This window comes from Trachurus japonicus, chromosome 2 (genome assembly GCF_045865225.1).
Source record: "Trachurus japonicus isolate A0001 chromosome 2, Traja_1.0".
Lineage (NCBI taxonomy): Eukaryota > Metazoa > Chordata > Actinopteri > Carangiformes > Carangidae > Trachurus > Trachurus japonicus.
This window is the reverse complement of record NC_140908.1, coordinates 1,792,457-1,808,970: the sequence shown is the minus strand read 5'-3', so window position 1 is coordinate 1,808,970 and position 16,514 is coordinate 1,792,457. Positions and strand designations below refer to the sequence as shown.

The window sequence follows — 16,514 nt, the reverse complement described above, 5'->3', positions numbered from 1 at the left end:
CTGTCTGTCTGTCTGTCTGTCTGTCTGTCTGTCTGTCTGTCTGTCTGTCTGTCTGTCTGTGTCTCAGGATTTTCTCAAGTACACGTCCAAGGCCAGTCTGGACTGTGAGGAGATCGAGGTGAGTGGTGATGTCACAGATGAAGACTATGTTAAATGATTGATGGAGGAGGAGGGGAGTAATTCATCACCGTGGAGACCGCCTGAAGACACGCACACGTGTGTGTTTCTGTGTGTGTGTATGTGTGTTTACAGAAAGCTGTTGAGCTGATGTCACTGGTTCCAAAACGCTGCAACGACATGATGAACCTGGGACGACTGCAGGGATACGAGGTACCGGTCTGTCTGTCTGTCAGCCTGTCTGTCAGCAGTGTCAGTACCTAAATAGATGTTTAAAGGGATAGTTCACCCAAAATTAAAATTTCACTCATTATCTCCTCCCCCTCATGTGGACTAAGGGCTGGGAGAAGTTTCAGAGTCCTCCGTGGCTTCTCTGAGTTACAGCGGGGCTCCGTGCAGCACTGCATGTCCACATGACGGTTGTGAATGGGCCTCACTTTTGTTCGTCCAAAAAGACACACCAAAAAACATCCAAATACCTCCATAGTGCTCGTCTGTAATGTCCCTCTTGTATTGAAGCCCCGACATGAGAAATTGTTCCGAAAAAAATTAAATAAGTCTATGTTTTAAGCTTGTTTGTAGCGGAAGCTCCTCTTCCTGGTCCGTCCAAATCTCGCGAGATTTGTATTTGATTTGTGCTGGCGTCAGTGCGATTACTGACGCCAGCACAAATCAAATAAAAGACGGACATTACAGACGAGCACTATGGAGGTATTTGGATGTTTTTTGGTGTGTCTTTTTGGACGAACAAAAGTGAAGCCCATTCACAACCGTCATATGGACATGCAGTGCTGCACAGAGCCCCGCTGTAACTCAGAGAAGACACGGAGGACTCTGAAACTTCTCCCAGCCCTTAGTCCACATGAGGGGGAGGAGATAATGAGTGAAATTTGAATTTTGGGTGAACTATCCCTTTAAATGTTGCAGCAACACTGCCCCCCAGTGGCCACAATAATGAAGTGTCTCTCCTCACCTGTCTCTCCTCCTGTCTGTCTCTCCTCTCCTCCTGTCTGTCTCTCCTCCTGTCTGTCTCTCCTCTCCTCCTGTCTGTCTCTCCTCTCCTCCTGTCTGTCTCTCCTCCTGTCTGTCTCTCCTCTCCTCCTGTCTGTCTCTCCTCTCCTCCTGTCTGTCTCTCCTCCTGTCTGTCTCTCCTCTCCTCCTGTCTGTCTCTCCTCTCCTCCTATCTGTCTCTCCTGTCTGTCTCTCCTCTCCTCCTGTCTGTCTCTCCTCCTGTCTGTCTCTCCTCTCCTCCTGTCTGTCTCTCCTCTCCTCCTGTCTGTCTCTCCTCTCCTCCTGTCTGTCTCTCCTCTCCTCCTGTCTGTCTCTCCTCCTGTCTGTCTCTCCTCTCCTCCTGTCTGTCTCTCCTCTCCTCCTGTCTGTCTCTCCTCCTGTCTGTCTCTCCTCTCCTCCTGTCTGTCTCTCCTCTCCTCCTGTCTCTCCTCTCCTCCTGTCTGTCTCTCCTCTCCTCCTGTCTCTCCTCCTGTCTGTCTCTCCTCTCCTCCTGTCTGTCTCTCCTCTCCTCCTGTCTGTCTCTCCTCCTGTCTGTCTCTCCTCTCCTCCTGTCTGTCTCTCCTCTCCTCCTGTCTGTCTGTCCTCCTGTCTCTCCTCCTGTCTGTCTCTCCTCTCCTCCTGTCTCTCCTCTCCTCCTGTCTGTCTCTCCTCTCCTCCTGTCTCTCCTCCTGTCTGTCTCTCCTCTCCTCCTGTCTGTCTCTCCTCTCCTCCTGTCTCTCCTCCTGTCTGTCTCTCCTCTCCTCCTGTATGTCTCTCCTCTCCTCCTGTCTCTCCTCCTGTCTGTCTCTCCTCTCCTCCTGTCTGTCTGTCCTCCTGTCTGTCCTCCTGTCTGTCTCTCCTCTCCTCCTGTCTGTCTCTCCTCTCCTCCTGTCTGTCTCTCCTCTCCTCCTGTCTGTCTCTCCTCTCCTCCTGTCTGTCTGTCCTCCAGGGGAAGCTGACGTCCCAGGGGAAGCTGCTGCAGCAGGAAACCTTCTGCGTGTGGGAGCAGGACGGCGGCGTCTTGTCCCGCAGCAAAGAGCGCCGCGTCTTCCTGTTCGAGCAGATCGTCATCTTCAGCGAGCTGCTGCGAAAAGGCTCCAACAACCCGGGATACCAGTTCAAGAACAGCATCAAGGTCAGCATCAAGTTGTTCAAGAGTAATCTGATCAGATTTTGGATAATGGATCGGATCAAATCTTGAAAATGGGTTGTTCAAAACCAGAAACAGATTCTGAGCTCAGATCAGATCATGAATCCAATCTTAGTTTTCATCTGGATCAAACCCTCAGTTTGTGTTGTTCAAAACTTTTTAGTAGGATCGGGAAAACTTTGATCCAGACCGTCAGGATTATTCTGATCCCAGCAGTTTGGTGGATTCAGGAACAAAATGTGGTTTAAATTAAATTCAAACTGGTCAAATAAACAACATTTATAATGTAGCATATAAATATTTATTGATTTATATTTAGCACCAAATTTTTAAACCATAACAGTGATTAGTAAATAAAGTTAACTTTTGAATATTCTACAACTGAAAAACTTTTCCCCAAACTGAATTTAATAAAATTTTAAGCTTGAATTTTTAATTTTGAAGTTTGAATTTTGAAATTTGAAGTTTGAATTTGAAACACATGGGGAAATATTCACAATTTTACTGATGTACTGTATATTTTCTTCTTTAATTTATTTAAACAGCCCAACAACCAGATGAAGTCTGGCTGTTTAAAAGACATTGAAGAAACAACAAAGAGCACAGAAAACAACACATACACTCTGTTTTCATATAAACACACTGAGTGAACCCATGCTGCTGTTCTACCTGTTGTTAACAGACCAATCAGCCTTCAGCGTGATGCACAGTCCCATCTAGAGCATCATTATCTGGATTTGGTCATCTTGAAAAGTTTGGATCTGGATCAGACTGATCCAATCCTACTGAGCTTTGAACAACTGGGATAAAATTAAAGACAGATTACGTGATCCTGGATAGAAAAAAAAAGGGATTTCAAAATCTGGATAATTTTCATCCAGATTAAACCTTTTGAACAACTGGTCAACTGGGCTTTGTGTGTGTGTGTGTGTGTGTGTGTGTGTGCAGGTGAGTTACCTGGCGATGCAGGACAGCGTGGACGGCGACCCCTGTAAGTTTGTGCTGTGGTCGCGCGGCTCGGCCGAGCGCTTCACGCTGCAGGCGTCGTCCGCCAGCATCAAGATGACCTGGGTGGAGACCATCGCCGCCCTGCTGGACGCACAGAACAACTTCCTGTCGGGTCAGTTCCCCTTTTCTTTGTTTCTTTCTTTGTATTTGTTCCAGCCAAGGTAATTTCACAACTTTTAACAATAAACATAGTAAATCAGAGTTGTTTTAGAGGTAAATTCATACAAAACCGCTGATGCGCGTTGCCTTCAGGGACAGTTTTTCATCAACAGTCTCTGTATTTCCCTCTAAAACAACTCTGTCTGGTAACGTTGTGTTATTATCTCATAGCGTGGTGAATGTGCAGCTCACAACTTGTCCACCAGAGCGTTGTGGAGTTGTTGGATTGTGTATTTGATGAGTTTGATGAGGGAAACCAAGAAATCCAATGAGCCTCCGTAGTGTAGCTCTGAGCAGCTCACGGCTCTGCTCCGCCGTTCTAAAAATAGCTTGGTAAAGGTAACAAACCTACTGCTATAGCCGTGTTTCCACTGCAGGAGTTCCTGGTAAAGGGAGGGGGTAGGAACTTCTACAGGAACCGTCCTCTCACCCGGCCCTCTCGGTGGCCGTGTTTCCACTGCAGAGTCGGACCCCACGGCGACGTCATGAGTTTCGATCGCCGCTTAATCGTTGTGTGACAGTTTCGACCGTGACGTCACCCAGGCAGGTCACAAGCACATGCACAAAAATCATAACAACAACGAAGAAGGATGGAAGGAGCTGAGGCGGTAGGCGCGTTCCTGGTTTGTGTGTTTCTGCACATGGCGGTTGATTGTAATCCTGCTTGAGTTTTTTTTTTTTTTTTTTAACTTTTGACGGCATTGTTTTGTGGCGTGATGGATCCCCAGTGTGTCGAGGTGCGCTGATATTTTCATTTCGCCGCGATGACTCAAACCCACTCTGAATCTCCTCGGTGCCGTAGACTGCAATCAATGTCTGCACATCATCGTCGGTCCATTTGTGTACATCTTCCTGCTGTTTTCTTGTTGTTTACAGCGGTGTCTGCTAGGCTAATGCTCCCCTTCTGCTCCCCCTTTTAAAAATGCTGGTTGTTTTGGTGCTTTCTGGTGGCGTCAGAGCCTGCTCTAGCTTTAGCCAATCAGTGCCGGGTTAACCTCGAGCCCCACCCAGGAGCTTTTCAGGGCCGAACGGAGTACCTACCCTGGAGTAGGTACTCCGTTGGCCCCCGTAAAAGTTCCTGTAAATGGCCCTGTGGGGGAGGTTCCTGCAGTGGAAACACGCACCAACGGGGCTGCCCCGTAAAATTACCCCGAAGTTCCTGCAGTGGAAACCCGCCTAATGACTATAGGGATTATGGCAATGGGCCAATTTGACAAAATGTTGAACTATCCCTTTAAGTTTTACAAACTCAATATAAAACTTCAGGAAGGGAAATCAAACGCACGGCGTTAATTTGCGTCGTTGCAGAAGGAACAAGTTGGAGCGTTAGTTTCCACCTTCAAATGTTATTTTCTATATATTATATAGAATAGATAATAATATAAATATAATAATAATAGAATATTATTATTATATTTATAGAACAATTTGAATTCTGTTTGAATAGCGAAGTTTGTTTTGCTCTGGTCTGATTGGATCTGATCCTGTCCACAGCGCTCCAGTCTCCCATCGAGTACCAGAGGAAAGAGGGCGGGATCTCAGTGACCCGCCCGCTGTCGTCGGGGCGACCGCCGTCGGCCCCGCCCACGCCGAACGGACACGCCCCTCAGCCGCAGCACGACAGCGAGCAGGACGACCAGGTCTGAGTTTCTGTCCTTCACTGCAAAAACTCTAAATCTTTCCAAGAATATTTGTCTTATTTCTTGTCAAAATGTCTCATTTCTACTCAAAACTAATCTCTTTTCATTTAAAATAAGACTCATCGCCTAAAAATGTACTTGTTTTCAGATAATTTTCACTTGTTTCAAACAAATTTTCACTTGAAATAAGTAGAAAAATCTGCCAGTGAAAGCAAGTTTTTTGTGCTTGTAATAAGAAAGAAAAACTTGCTCCACTATCAGATTTTTCTACTTATTTCAAGTGAAAATCTGCTTGAAAGAAGTAAAAAGTGTCTAAAAACAAGCTACTTTTTAATGTGATGAGTCTTATTTTAAGTAGAATTAGATTATTTTGACTAGAAATGAGACATTTTGACTAGAAATAAGACAAATATTCTTGGTAAGATTTAGAGTTTTTGCAGTGTTTCTCCCGTCTTCCTTTCCTTCTGAGTTTGAGTTGAACCTGAACCCTGAGTGACGCCTGTCTGTTTGTGTGTCTGTGTGTTTGTGTGTTTGTGGTGACATCACGGCGGCGACCTTCAGGAGCTGGTCGTGGTGACGCAGGACTTCGTGGCGGTGCGGGAGGACGAGATCTCGGTGTTCCGGGGGGAGAAGGTCCAGATCCTGGCGTCGAACCAGCAGGGCCAGAGTCTGGTCTACCGGCCGGCCAACAGCGACTCGCCGGCCGCCGAGGGCTGGGTGCCGCGCAGCGTGCTCAACACACACTGACACACACACACACACACACCGACAGCAGGGTCAGAGTCTGGTTTACTACTCACACACACACACACAAATACACACCGAGATTCAACCAAACCACTGCAAACCAACGGGAGCAGCAACGTTTACAAGTATGAACTCGAACAGCGAACCTGGGGTCAGAGGTCGTTGTCATGGCGATGAGAGGACGCCTTAAAATAAAAAATTAAAAAATTAAAAAAGTTGTTCCGACTGATCAACGGCTTAAAAACAACTAAACTTTGATTTATAAAGTAGCTGTGGAGAAAATAAAACAAAAAGGATGTTGTGTTCATTTTAATTTCACAGTCAGATTAATAAAGTTATTACATTAAAAACAAAAAACAAAACAAATCAATAATCAATAATTATTTAATCTTCAGAGTTTTATCAGTTTGAGATTAATTTATATTATAGGAACAAATCTGAAATAGAAAAAAAAGAAAAACGTCCTCGACCCTCGTGGTTTTTCCTGACACACTTAAGGCTCCTGATTGGTTGTCACTGTTAAAATACACACAACACACACACACACACACACAGCAGGTACTGTTAAACTCCTCCCTCCCTCCTGGTGCTTCAACATCACGCCAAGAACGCACCGCCTCCGCCCTCTCCTCTCCTCTCCTCGTCCAATCAGATGCTGCCGTCAGGTCGGCCTCCAGTTTACGGCCCCGCCCCCTTTCCTGATGACATCATCAAACAGACTGTTTCCTATTATTACTGGTCAGAGGGAGGGAGGTCGCAACCATCATCATCATCATCATCATCATCATCATCGCCATCGTCGTCATCAAACTGGGACTCGGATTCCAGGAAGCTGCCGTTGCCTAGCAACAAGAGACAATAAGAAAAAGAAAAGAAACAAAACAAGTCTCCTGGAAAAAGATGAAGAGACCCGTCGGCCAATCAGAACTGAGCTCTCTCTCTCTCTCTCTCTCTGCGTGTCACCCTGTGAATAGTGTGTATAAACAGACTGAAGACACACACACACACACATATATACACACACACATGTACATGTACACACACACGTACACACACACACACACACACACTCTATATACATGATGAAGATGAAGATTACTATGACGATTATGATAATTAAGAATAATAAGAGTCTGTTTTTCACCTCAGTAGAAAGAAAAAAATGAGATAAACTGTTTGTCATATAAATGTGTGTGTGTGTTTGAGAGAGTGCGAGTGTGTGTGAGTGTGTGACACTGTCCCGTGCGAGCGTGTGCGTGTATGTGTGCGTGTGTTTTTCCGCGAGAAGACAGTTAGGTGGTGTCGCGGCGTAGCGTTGCGTTGTGTTTTGCGGTGACACCGTTAATAATTTTTTTTGCGTCTTTTTAGGGAACCAGAGCTGTCGCGACCCCCGACCTCTCCTCCTCTCCTCCCTCCATCCCTCCCTCTCTCCTCCTCGGTGTTACCATAGCAACCGGTGGGCGTGTGCAGCTCTGGTTAGTTTGGATATTCTGATTATGCATCTCCTTGTTTCTGTAAATAGACCAGACCTGAACTGAACTGAACCGAACCGAACCGAACCGATCTGCTCCCCCACACTAACTCTGGACACTGAACCTGTCTGTCTCTCTGTCTCACCTGTCCGTCTCACTGACTGTCCGTCTGTCTGTCCAACAGGCAGACAAACAGCTCGACCTACTGTGACTCGTCTGTTTCTACTTTAAAAAAACAAAACAAAAAAGGACAAACTGTAACCTTCAACACGCTCTCTACCTGTCTCTTCTCTACCTGTCTCTCTTTCTCTACCTCTCTGTCTCTCTTCTCTGTTTCTCTGGTGCCATTCTCAGACAACACCCCGGTCCTTAAGGAGCTAAACGTCCTGTCAAAGTGCACTACATGTGGGGGGTGGGGGTGGTGGGTATGGGGGTGGGGGGGGGATGTCGTGCACTATGAAGGGCGTAACGGAGAGACAAAAGCAAACTATAAAAGGGTTTTAAGGTGGAACGCTGCTTTTCTTCTTCAAGAGGTCGAATTTCTGAAGCCAACATCACGATACACGAGTTAAATAGTTAAAAATGCTGCGTTCAGGTCCGGTGGGAATGCTAATAAAAAAGCTACGTAAATGACGCTAAATTTAAGGTATGTGGTACTGTACTAACTACTTTTGAACATGGGAATCTTTGGATTTCCCACGCGACCTGAACGCAGCGTCGGTCTGGATCTGAACGCCGCGTTTGTTCAGGAGCTGTTTTCAGGAATGAAAAATGACTTTGTGTTTTCAACATGTCAGTGTTGTGACTGGGAATGCAAAAAAAAGAAAAGATTAAAAACAATAATTATAATAATAATAATTATAATAGTAATAATAATAATAATAATAATGTTTATGGTGTTCACAACGCAACTTCGCAACTCGGAGTGCACCGGAGCGGTTCAGCACGGATCGTAGTGCACTGCGAAGGGCACAAGACGGTGACCGTGCACTTTTAAGGCGGAAAGAAAGAAGTGCATTATGAAGAGTTTAAGGTGGTGCACTGTGGAGGGTTTAACACGATGAAAGGTTTTAGAGTTTAAAGTGGCGCACTATTAAGAGTCTAAGATGGGCAAAGTTGTGCACTTCCAAGTGTTTCAACTCCACTACAGTGAATTATTAAAGAGTTAAGAATGGAAGGTAGTGCACTAAGCAGGGTTCACCGTGGAAAATAGCACACTATCAAGGGTTTACGACTGGAACTAGTGCACGTTGAGATGTAGCATAGAAAGCAGTGCACTACGAACGTTCAAAGGTGTAAAAGTAGTGTACTATGGCAGGTTACGGGCGGAGAATAGTACACTACAGAGGGCGTAGGGTGCTGTTTGAGACCTAGCCTTGTTGCCGATCGGCAAAACTCAACTAACCAATCAAACAGTGTTATTTGTACAGAACTAACAGCTGCTAACTGACTGCTAACAGCTCTCTGTTGTTGTTTGTAATAAACTTCATTTTTCATCCAAATCTGTTGCTCTTTGATATTTATAAACTGTTAATGGATTAAGTTGAGACACTACAGGCTAAAACATTGTTTTTTCGTGCACATTTTGGGCCATTTTACTTCTTTAACATGTCTGTATATTTCAGAATAGTGGAAAGAAATGGTAGAAAATCCACATTAAGGTCTTAATTTTACTTCATTTTGTCTCTTTTGTCTGTAAATTTCTCCTAAATTCACCAATAGTTAGTCTGAATTTTACAGTCCAAATCTTTAAAGGCCATTTTCTCAGAAAGAGTTTTTCAGACTCAGACTCTGAGCTAGAAATCTCCACTTCAGCAGCACTTCCAGACACCAAACCTTCCACTTTGATCCCTTTCTATATTCTGAAGGTTTTTACAGAGGGGTTTGTTGATATATCATTCACAGCCTCATTTATACAACATTTTATTACTAAAAACATGGAGAAATTAGATTTTTTTTAAGGGCTGGTGACAGTATTTTCTCATTTACAGAGTGATAAAAAGAGATATCCAAAATCCTCCTCTGTAAAAACTAAAGACTCTAATATGTCAACTAAATAAAACTAGAAGTTTGAAAGTAGCTTTATCCATTGTTCAGATTTCGGTTCTGGAAATGTATGCAAATTTGCGCATATGTAATCAGATATTGCCTAATTTACACATTTAAACATAAAATTTGACAAAACTTGTAATACAAAAAATAACTGTCTTAATGTGAGTGATAAACTTGGGAAGTTTCATGGTGAAATCTGTTAGTTTAAGTCAAAGTTTAACTCTGAAATGTCACGTATTATTAACCTACATGAGCACTGGAGTAGATTAAGGTCTTTAGGTACTGTATATGTATATGGTCTTATCATATATCTTTACATAACATACTGTCATTGTGCTGACGTGAGGTTTGACATGAACTCTGCTCTGGTGTCAAAGCCATGAACCTCAGTGCAGCATATTAAATCTAAATAAGAACAAAATCTCATTACATTTTATATTTTTTTAACCAGCGTCTGTTTTAATGTCACACTCTTATCTCAGTCAATCTAAAAAGTAATTATCGTTTTCTATGTTAAGTAACGAGCAGGACGCAGCGTTGGCGTTGGCTCTGTGTCACCGTCACCTGCAGACAGATCCAGATAAGACAAGTCACGAAGCAGTAAACTGATTAAACCAATTACAGCAGAGAGATAGAGACGAGTCTGAAGTTCACACTCTTACTGCTGCTCTTAACTTTCACACAATGAACCTTCTCACTCAGAAATAAAACACAGCTGGTAAGAGACAAAATAATCCATTGTCCAAACAAACAACTGGCTAATATGTAAGACATTTTTTTTTACATTTTACTGCAGGCTACATTCTGTTATTTGACAAAACATGGATCAATGTGAGAATTAAAACAGCAACAATGGGACGATTTTGATTCCACTACTCAATAAGAACCAGAATATCCATTAATTTTAAGCAGCTTTTTGTGCGACAGCTTTGTTAATTGGATTTTTTTGTGTGTCAGATCAATTTTTATTGGATTTTTTTTATTTTTTGATAAATAATAAACTCAGATGTGGCAGGAAATAAATGTGCGAAAAACAAAAACCAACAAAAAGAAAAAAAAACATAGATAGACCTACACAAGAAAAGCAAAAAGAAAAGAAGACGACAATGATTGAACTACTGATAGAGAAACTGTTAACAGTAATAGAAATAACAAATCAACGATTAAACAAAGACCCTGTGAATTGATAATACAAATATTTATGACTTCCTGCCCTGGGGAGAATATTATTGAACTTAAAATATTAAAAATTAACAATACAGTCAAATGAATTAATCATTACAAAGCTGAGAGTGTCACCTGTTTATAAAGAGGTGATAATAGGGATGGATGTTATAACTCACTGCCTGTTATCATCACTTGATTGATAATCAATTAAGTTTTATGGTCAGTTCAAGGATCCATCCAGCTGCAGCAAGTTCCCCTTCAAATTAAAAGTACAGGGAGGTAATATGGCAATTTAGATTAACTACAGGGTGATTTATCAAAAGACTAATAAAAATATTTTCAAATAAATTTAGTTTTACTCTTTTATTTCCTCCGTTTCACTCATCCCACTCACAGAGCAGCAGGTTGTGTGTGACCCAATGACCTTCGACACTTAGTGTGAAAAGCCGAGTGAAGTCCACGGTTACACAATCCACACAGTTTATGTGCCACGGTTAATTTCACTGAAGCCTGAAGATAAATCACGTACACAACACAGGAGTTATATAAAGTTAGTTACTGTCGGCCTGCGGCTCCAGTCTGTGGTGGGACAACTGAGCAGTGTTTTCTGGGAAGTATACGAGGACGGACGGACGACTGTGGGTCCGAGGGAGAAAACAACATGCAGTCCATTTTTGCAAAGAACGGATCAGAGACTCCGGAGCCGGTGAAAGCTGCAGTGAAAGGTGAGTTTATGAGCCGTTAACATCTGCAGGTGTCGATAAGAGCTTCGTTAGCTGCTGCTCTCTACAAATAATCACTGGAGGATTTAATGGTTCATTAAAGAGTGGAGAGGGAACAACAGAGTCATGTTGGAGTCTGTTTTAGCTGCATGAAATGGAATCAATAATCAATTACATAGTTTAAAACAAGGGAGAATCTATTTCACTGCAGCTGGAATGTGATTTTTCTTTTCCTTTATAAATGCAATTGCAATTGTATGACTGAAATTTATGACTGACACATTTTTACAAGTGTTGGATTAAGACTTCACTCATTTCACAACGAGAGCAACGACAAACAAGCTCGGTTTTGTCAAACATCCAAGGCATTTAGCTTCAAGAGAACTTTAAATCTCAATGTCTGCACCACTGACGACACATAAACACCTGTGTGTGTGTGTGTGTGTGTGTGTGTGTGTGTGTGTGTGTGTGTGTGTGTGTTCACCTGCAGGCTCCATCCCATCATGGCTGCAGGGCACTCTGCTGAGGAACGGGCCCGGCCTCTTCTCCGTGGGCAACACCGAGTACAACCACTGGTTCGACGGCATGTCGCTGATCCACAGCTTCACCTTCAGCGACGGTGAGACCTCAGTTCAAACCACGACGCCAGCATCAGCTCAGAGTGTATGGAGCACCACAGGGGACACATCAATTAAAAAGAGGAATTTCAAAAAAGATTTGAAAAAGCAACTTTAAAACAGTCATTTAAAAAATACACTATTGAATTCCCAGATAAATAACCACATTTCAAAATCAATTTCAAAATGCATTTTGAAAAAGAGAAATAAATGAATTAATTTGCAAACTGAATTAGAAAATACAACTTTTAATCAGTCTTTTAAAAGGGAAATTCCATTTTCTATTCGCATTTGCATTTCCTAATTGCATTTTTAAGTCCGATTTGAAAATGGATTTTCCAAATCAACCTTTGAAAAGCAGAGTCCCCTCTGGTTCTCTGCAGTTAGAACCTGGGGGGCACTGCTTTTCAAAGGTTGATTTGGAAAATCCATTTTCAAATCGGACTTGAAAATGCAATTAGGAAATGGAAATGCAAATAAATGGAATTTCCCTTTTAAAAGACTGATTGAACTGACTGAAACAACTTAAAGTTGTATTTTCTAATTCAGTTTGCAAATTCATTTATTTCTTTTTCTTTTTCAAAATGCATTTGAAATTGATTTTGAAATTTGGTTATTTATTTCAATAGAATTCAATAGTGTATTTGTGTGTGATGTGTTTGTGACGATTTAAAATGAGTTTGTTGTTGTTTTAAGGCGAGGTGACTTACAGGAGTAAGTTTCTGAAGAGTGAAACTTACAAGAGAAACATCAAGGCGGACCGGATCGTCGTCACCGAGTTCGGGACCATGGTCTACCCAGATCCCTGCAAGAACATCTTCTCCAGGTACAGGAGATCAGAGTCACTCCAGTGATAAAGACCGTAATGTATTCATCCATGTTCGACCTGTACTGACTCCTTCTTTACTTCCCTTTCCCCTCAGGGTATTCACACACCTCACCAACGTCATCCCCGACTTCACTGACAACAACTTGATTAACATCATTCGTTATGGCGAGGACTACTACGCCTCCTCAGAGATCAACTACATCAACCAGATCGACCCCAACACCCTGGAGACAGTGGGCAGGGTGAGTCCGTCCGTCGCTCCGTCCTGCATCCTCACTCGCTCACTGATCATGATGCGTTCATGAAAACTAAACTAAAACCTGCTGTGTTCATTCAAACTCCAGACAAACTACAGGAACCACATCGCTCTGAACCTGGCGACGGCTCATCCTCACTATGACGACGAGGGCAACACCTACAACATGGGAACGGCCATCATGGCCTTTGGAGGACCTAAATACGTCATCTTCAAGGTCCCAGCTGACGCCTCAGGTAGGCCAGGTGTATCTACAGACTAGCGCCTCTGCATCTAATTAACACAGTCTGATTGATTGACAACGAAACAGGAAATCTGCGTTACACAACCGTCTCTTCCAACAATGAGCCCAATTCTGCCAATAATGGCGGAATTGGGCTCATTGTTGGGGAATCAATAGCAAAGGGTCATTACTCTTGATCCAAAAGCTTTTCCATTGGTCTTCCTGCAATTTGATGGTAGAAGCAGCGACGGATCTTCTGCATCCCACTTTGACGGGTATAGATTTTGTTGCTCAGACTTTGCGGGACACCAAAGTTATCTCCTCATATGAACTGTCCAACTTCTCCACAGTTGTTTGGGACTTTGTAAATGGTTTCATGGCCACATTATTCAGGGGAAGCGTCCAAACTGAACCCCAGACACAGATATAACGTTTGTGTCCTGCTGTTTCAGTCGTTGTATCGTGTGTTGTGCTCTCCTTGTTCGCGGTAATTTCTGTTTCTTGGTCTGTAACCATCTTGCGCCCTCACTTTTGCATACATATACTTCTTTGTTGGTTGGCCTGTGAATATTCTCATTTGTCCAGGTCGTTATCCCCAAAGAAATTTAAATCAAAAGCAACTGCACTTGGTTATTTGAATAGGAAGACCTTTTGGATGAGAGGTGAAATGTCTTCCTAGACAAATCCAGTTGCTTTTGATTTAAATTTCTTTGGGGACTTTGTTGGTTGGAAAATTACAATGAAAGTTGTAATTTTGAGAAAAGGAGCAGACTGTGAATGACCTATATGTGTGTCTGTTTCAGATAAAGAGCATAAGAAGCCGGCGTTGAGGAAAGTGCAGCAGGTGTGTTCGATTCCCTTTCGATCCACGCTGTTCCCAAGCTACTACCACAGCTTCGGCATGACCGAAAACTACATTGTGTTCGTGGAGCAGCCCTTCAAGCTGGACATGGTCAAACTGGCCACGGCCTACTTCAGAGGAATCAGCTGGGGCACCTGCCTCAAGTTCGACAAAGACGACATCGTGAGTTCGTTACACAAACCGAGTCCGATGATATTTAAGTTGAAATGTTTTTTTGACACATCAGATTGGTGAGACAAGATCTTTTTCTCCAGACTCTGTTTCACGTCATCGAAAGAAAAACAGGAAAGCGGCTGACCACCCATTTTTACGGCGACGCCTTGGTGGTTTTCCACCACATCAACGCCTACGAGGACGACGGCCACTTGGTGTTTGACCTGATCAGCTACAAGGACGGCGGCCTGTACGACATGTTCTACATCCAGAACGTCAAGCAAGAGACCGACACCTTCATCGAGTCCAACAAGAATTTCTCCAAACCGATCTGCCAGAGATTCGTCCTGCCGCTCGGTGTCCACAAGGTACCAGGAACGAGCCACAGTGGCTGTTAGGAGTTCATCCGCTTTATGTTGGTGTTGATGGAGTTTCTGTTTCCTAGGAATCTCCCAGAGGAACCAACATGGTGACGCTGACGGACACGACGGCCCGGGCCGTGGTGCAGGAGGACGGATCGGTCCACTGTGTGCCTGACACTCTGTTCGAAGGTTCGCCATCCATCCACATTGTTGGTCAAAGGTTCAACTAATTTTTCCCGGAGTAACAAGTCTGATCACTCCACAGGTCTGGAGCTTCCCGGGATCAACTACAAGTTCAACGCTAAGAAGTACAGATACTTCTACGGCTCCAGGGTGGAGTTGTCTCCTCATCCCAACAAGGTGAAGCAACACGATCAACAGGAAGAACTTCAGAAACATGGAAATGATGGTCGATCAGAAACATCTCAGTGAAATATCTCCTTCTGACGTGAATATCTGACAGAAACCATGGAGATCTGAACCAAACTTCATCACAATCCATTTACAGTAGTATCGTCCAAATCCAAGTCTCAGATTGAAGGACCAATCCACATCGACATCTCTAGAGAAACAAAACTTACAGGGATAGTTCAACATAATAATGGAACGTTATGAGACAGAGTTGTTTTAGAGGTAAATGCAGAGACTGCTTGATGAAAAACTGTCCCTGAAGGCAACGCGCATCAGTGGTTTTGCATGAATTTCCCTCTAAAACAACTCTGTCTGGTAGCGTTGTGTTATTATCTCATAGTGTGGTGAATGTGCAGGTCACAACTTGTCCACCAGAGCGTTTTGGAGTTGTTGGATTGTGTATTTGATGAGTTTGATGAGGGAAACCAAGAAATCCCATGAGCCTCCGTAGCGTAGCTCTGAGCAGCTCACGGCTCTGCTCCGCCATTCTAAAAATAGCTTGCACCGACAATTAAAGGTAACGAACCCACTGCTATGACTATAGGGATTATTGCAATGGGCCAATTTGTCAAAATGTTGAACTATCCCTTTAAAAGTATCACAACCTCACATCTGATTTACCATCAAATGCTCTCGTCCAACAGATCGCCAAGTTCGACATCGTCACCAGGACCCACATCGAGTGGCGGGAGGACAACTGCTTCCCTTCAGAGCCGGTGTTCGTCGCTTCTCCGGACGCCGCGGAGGAAGACGACGGTGAGCGATTCAACACACTAATTCATAAAAACAAAAAAAAAATTAAATCAACATTAAACCATCAGAGAGTAAAGTCTATTTTTTTCACTAGTCCAAACCTTTTCTATTCTTCTTCCTTCAGGAGTGATACTGTCGTCCGTTATCTCTCCGGATCCAAACATCTCTCCGTTCATGCTCGTCCTCAACGCAAAAACCTTCGAGGAGATCGCCCGAGCCGCCATCCCCGCCAGCGTCCACATGGACCTGCACGGATATTTCATTCCAGCCGACCGCCAACACTCCAGCTAGATCACTTATTTATTCCTTTATGTAAATTGTGTACCATTTTTGCTTTTGTGTAAATATTTGAAAAAAAAAAAAAGTTCACGGGATATTTTTGTTTTTAGTCTTTTTATGCACTTTAAAAACTATTTAGAGGAATATTTAATACACTGAAAATGAAAGAACCTCCATTCGTGATGTATTTTATTTCCCATCTTTACTATTTAAGACTGGAATATTGAATTGCAAACTGCACATCTGCACCAGAATTACATCCTCAATGTTAATATATCCCATAAGAAACATTCAAACAACTTTAAAATACCATAAATCACAACATACAAGACAAAACGTCCAGTTCTCATTCACCGTTTTTGACAGTTGCACTTTGTCTGAAACATGAAAATAAAAACATTAAAAATGTCAGAGATTGATTTTATATTTCTGTCTTTGAAACATGAAAAGACTCAAACAAGTAAAGTCGTTAAACGTCTTCCGTACAGATTCATGTTTGACTTTATTCTCACAAGACGCTGAACAGAAAACACAGAGTCAGCGGC

The 16,514-nt window shown here is 43.1% G+C and overlaps 2 protein-coding genes across 2 annotated transcripts in view; both read left to right on the top strand.

Annotated features, from left to right (window-relative positions):
• The window catches only part of LOC146990504 (kalirin-like), a 47,616-nt gene extending 41,789 nt beyond the window's left edge, over positions 1–5,827 (top strand). The window contains exons 52-57 of the mRNA XM_085794899.1: positions 68–118; positions 253–330; positions 2,057–2,242; positions 3,206–3,377; positions 4,919–5,064; positions 5,626–5,827. Of these exons, the coding sequence (XP_085651025.1) occupies positions 68–118; positions 253–330; positions 2,057–2,242; positions 3,206–3,377; positions 4,919–5,064; positions 5,626–5,811 (819 nt within the window). The 3' untranslated portion in view covers positions 5,812–5,827. The remainder of the gene's footprint in view (positions 1–67; positions 119–252; positions 331–2,056; positions 2,243–3,205; positions 3,378–4,918; positions 5,065–5,625) is intronic.
• Positions 5,828–11,077: 5,250 nt separating this feature from the next.
• On the top strand, positions 11,078–16,262 carry bco1l (beta-carotene oxygenase 1, like). Its single transcript, XM_085794887.1, has 11 exons — positions 11,078–11,227; positions 11,715–11,843; positions 12,538–12,667; positions 12,765–12,912; positions 13,015–13,162; positions 13,953–14,173; positions 14,266–14,532; positions 14,610–14,715; positions 14,792–14,886; positions 15,582–15,693; positions 15,815–16,262. Exons 1-11 carry the CDS (start codon positions 11,164–11,166, stop codon positions 15,979–15,981), a joined length of 1,587 nt encoding a protein of 528 aa, XP_085651013.1. The 5' UTR covers positions 11,078–11,163; the 3' UTR covers positions 15,982–16,262.
• The last annotated feature ends 252 nt before the right edge of the window (positions 16,263–16,514 follow it).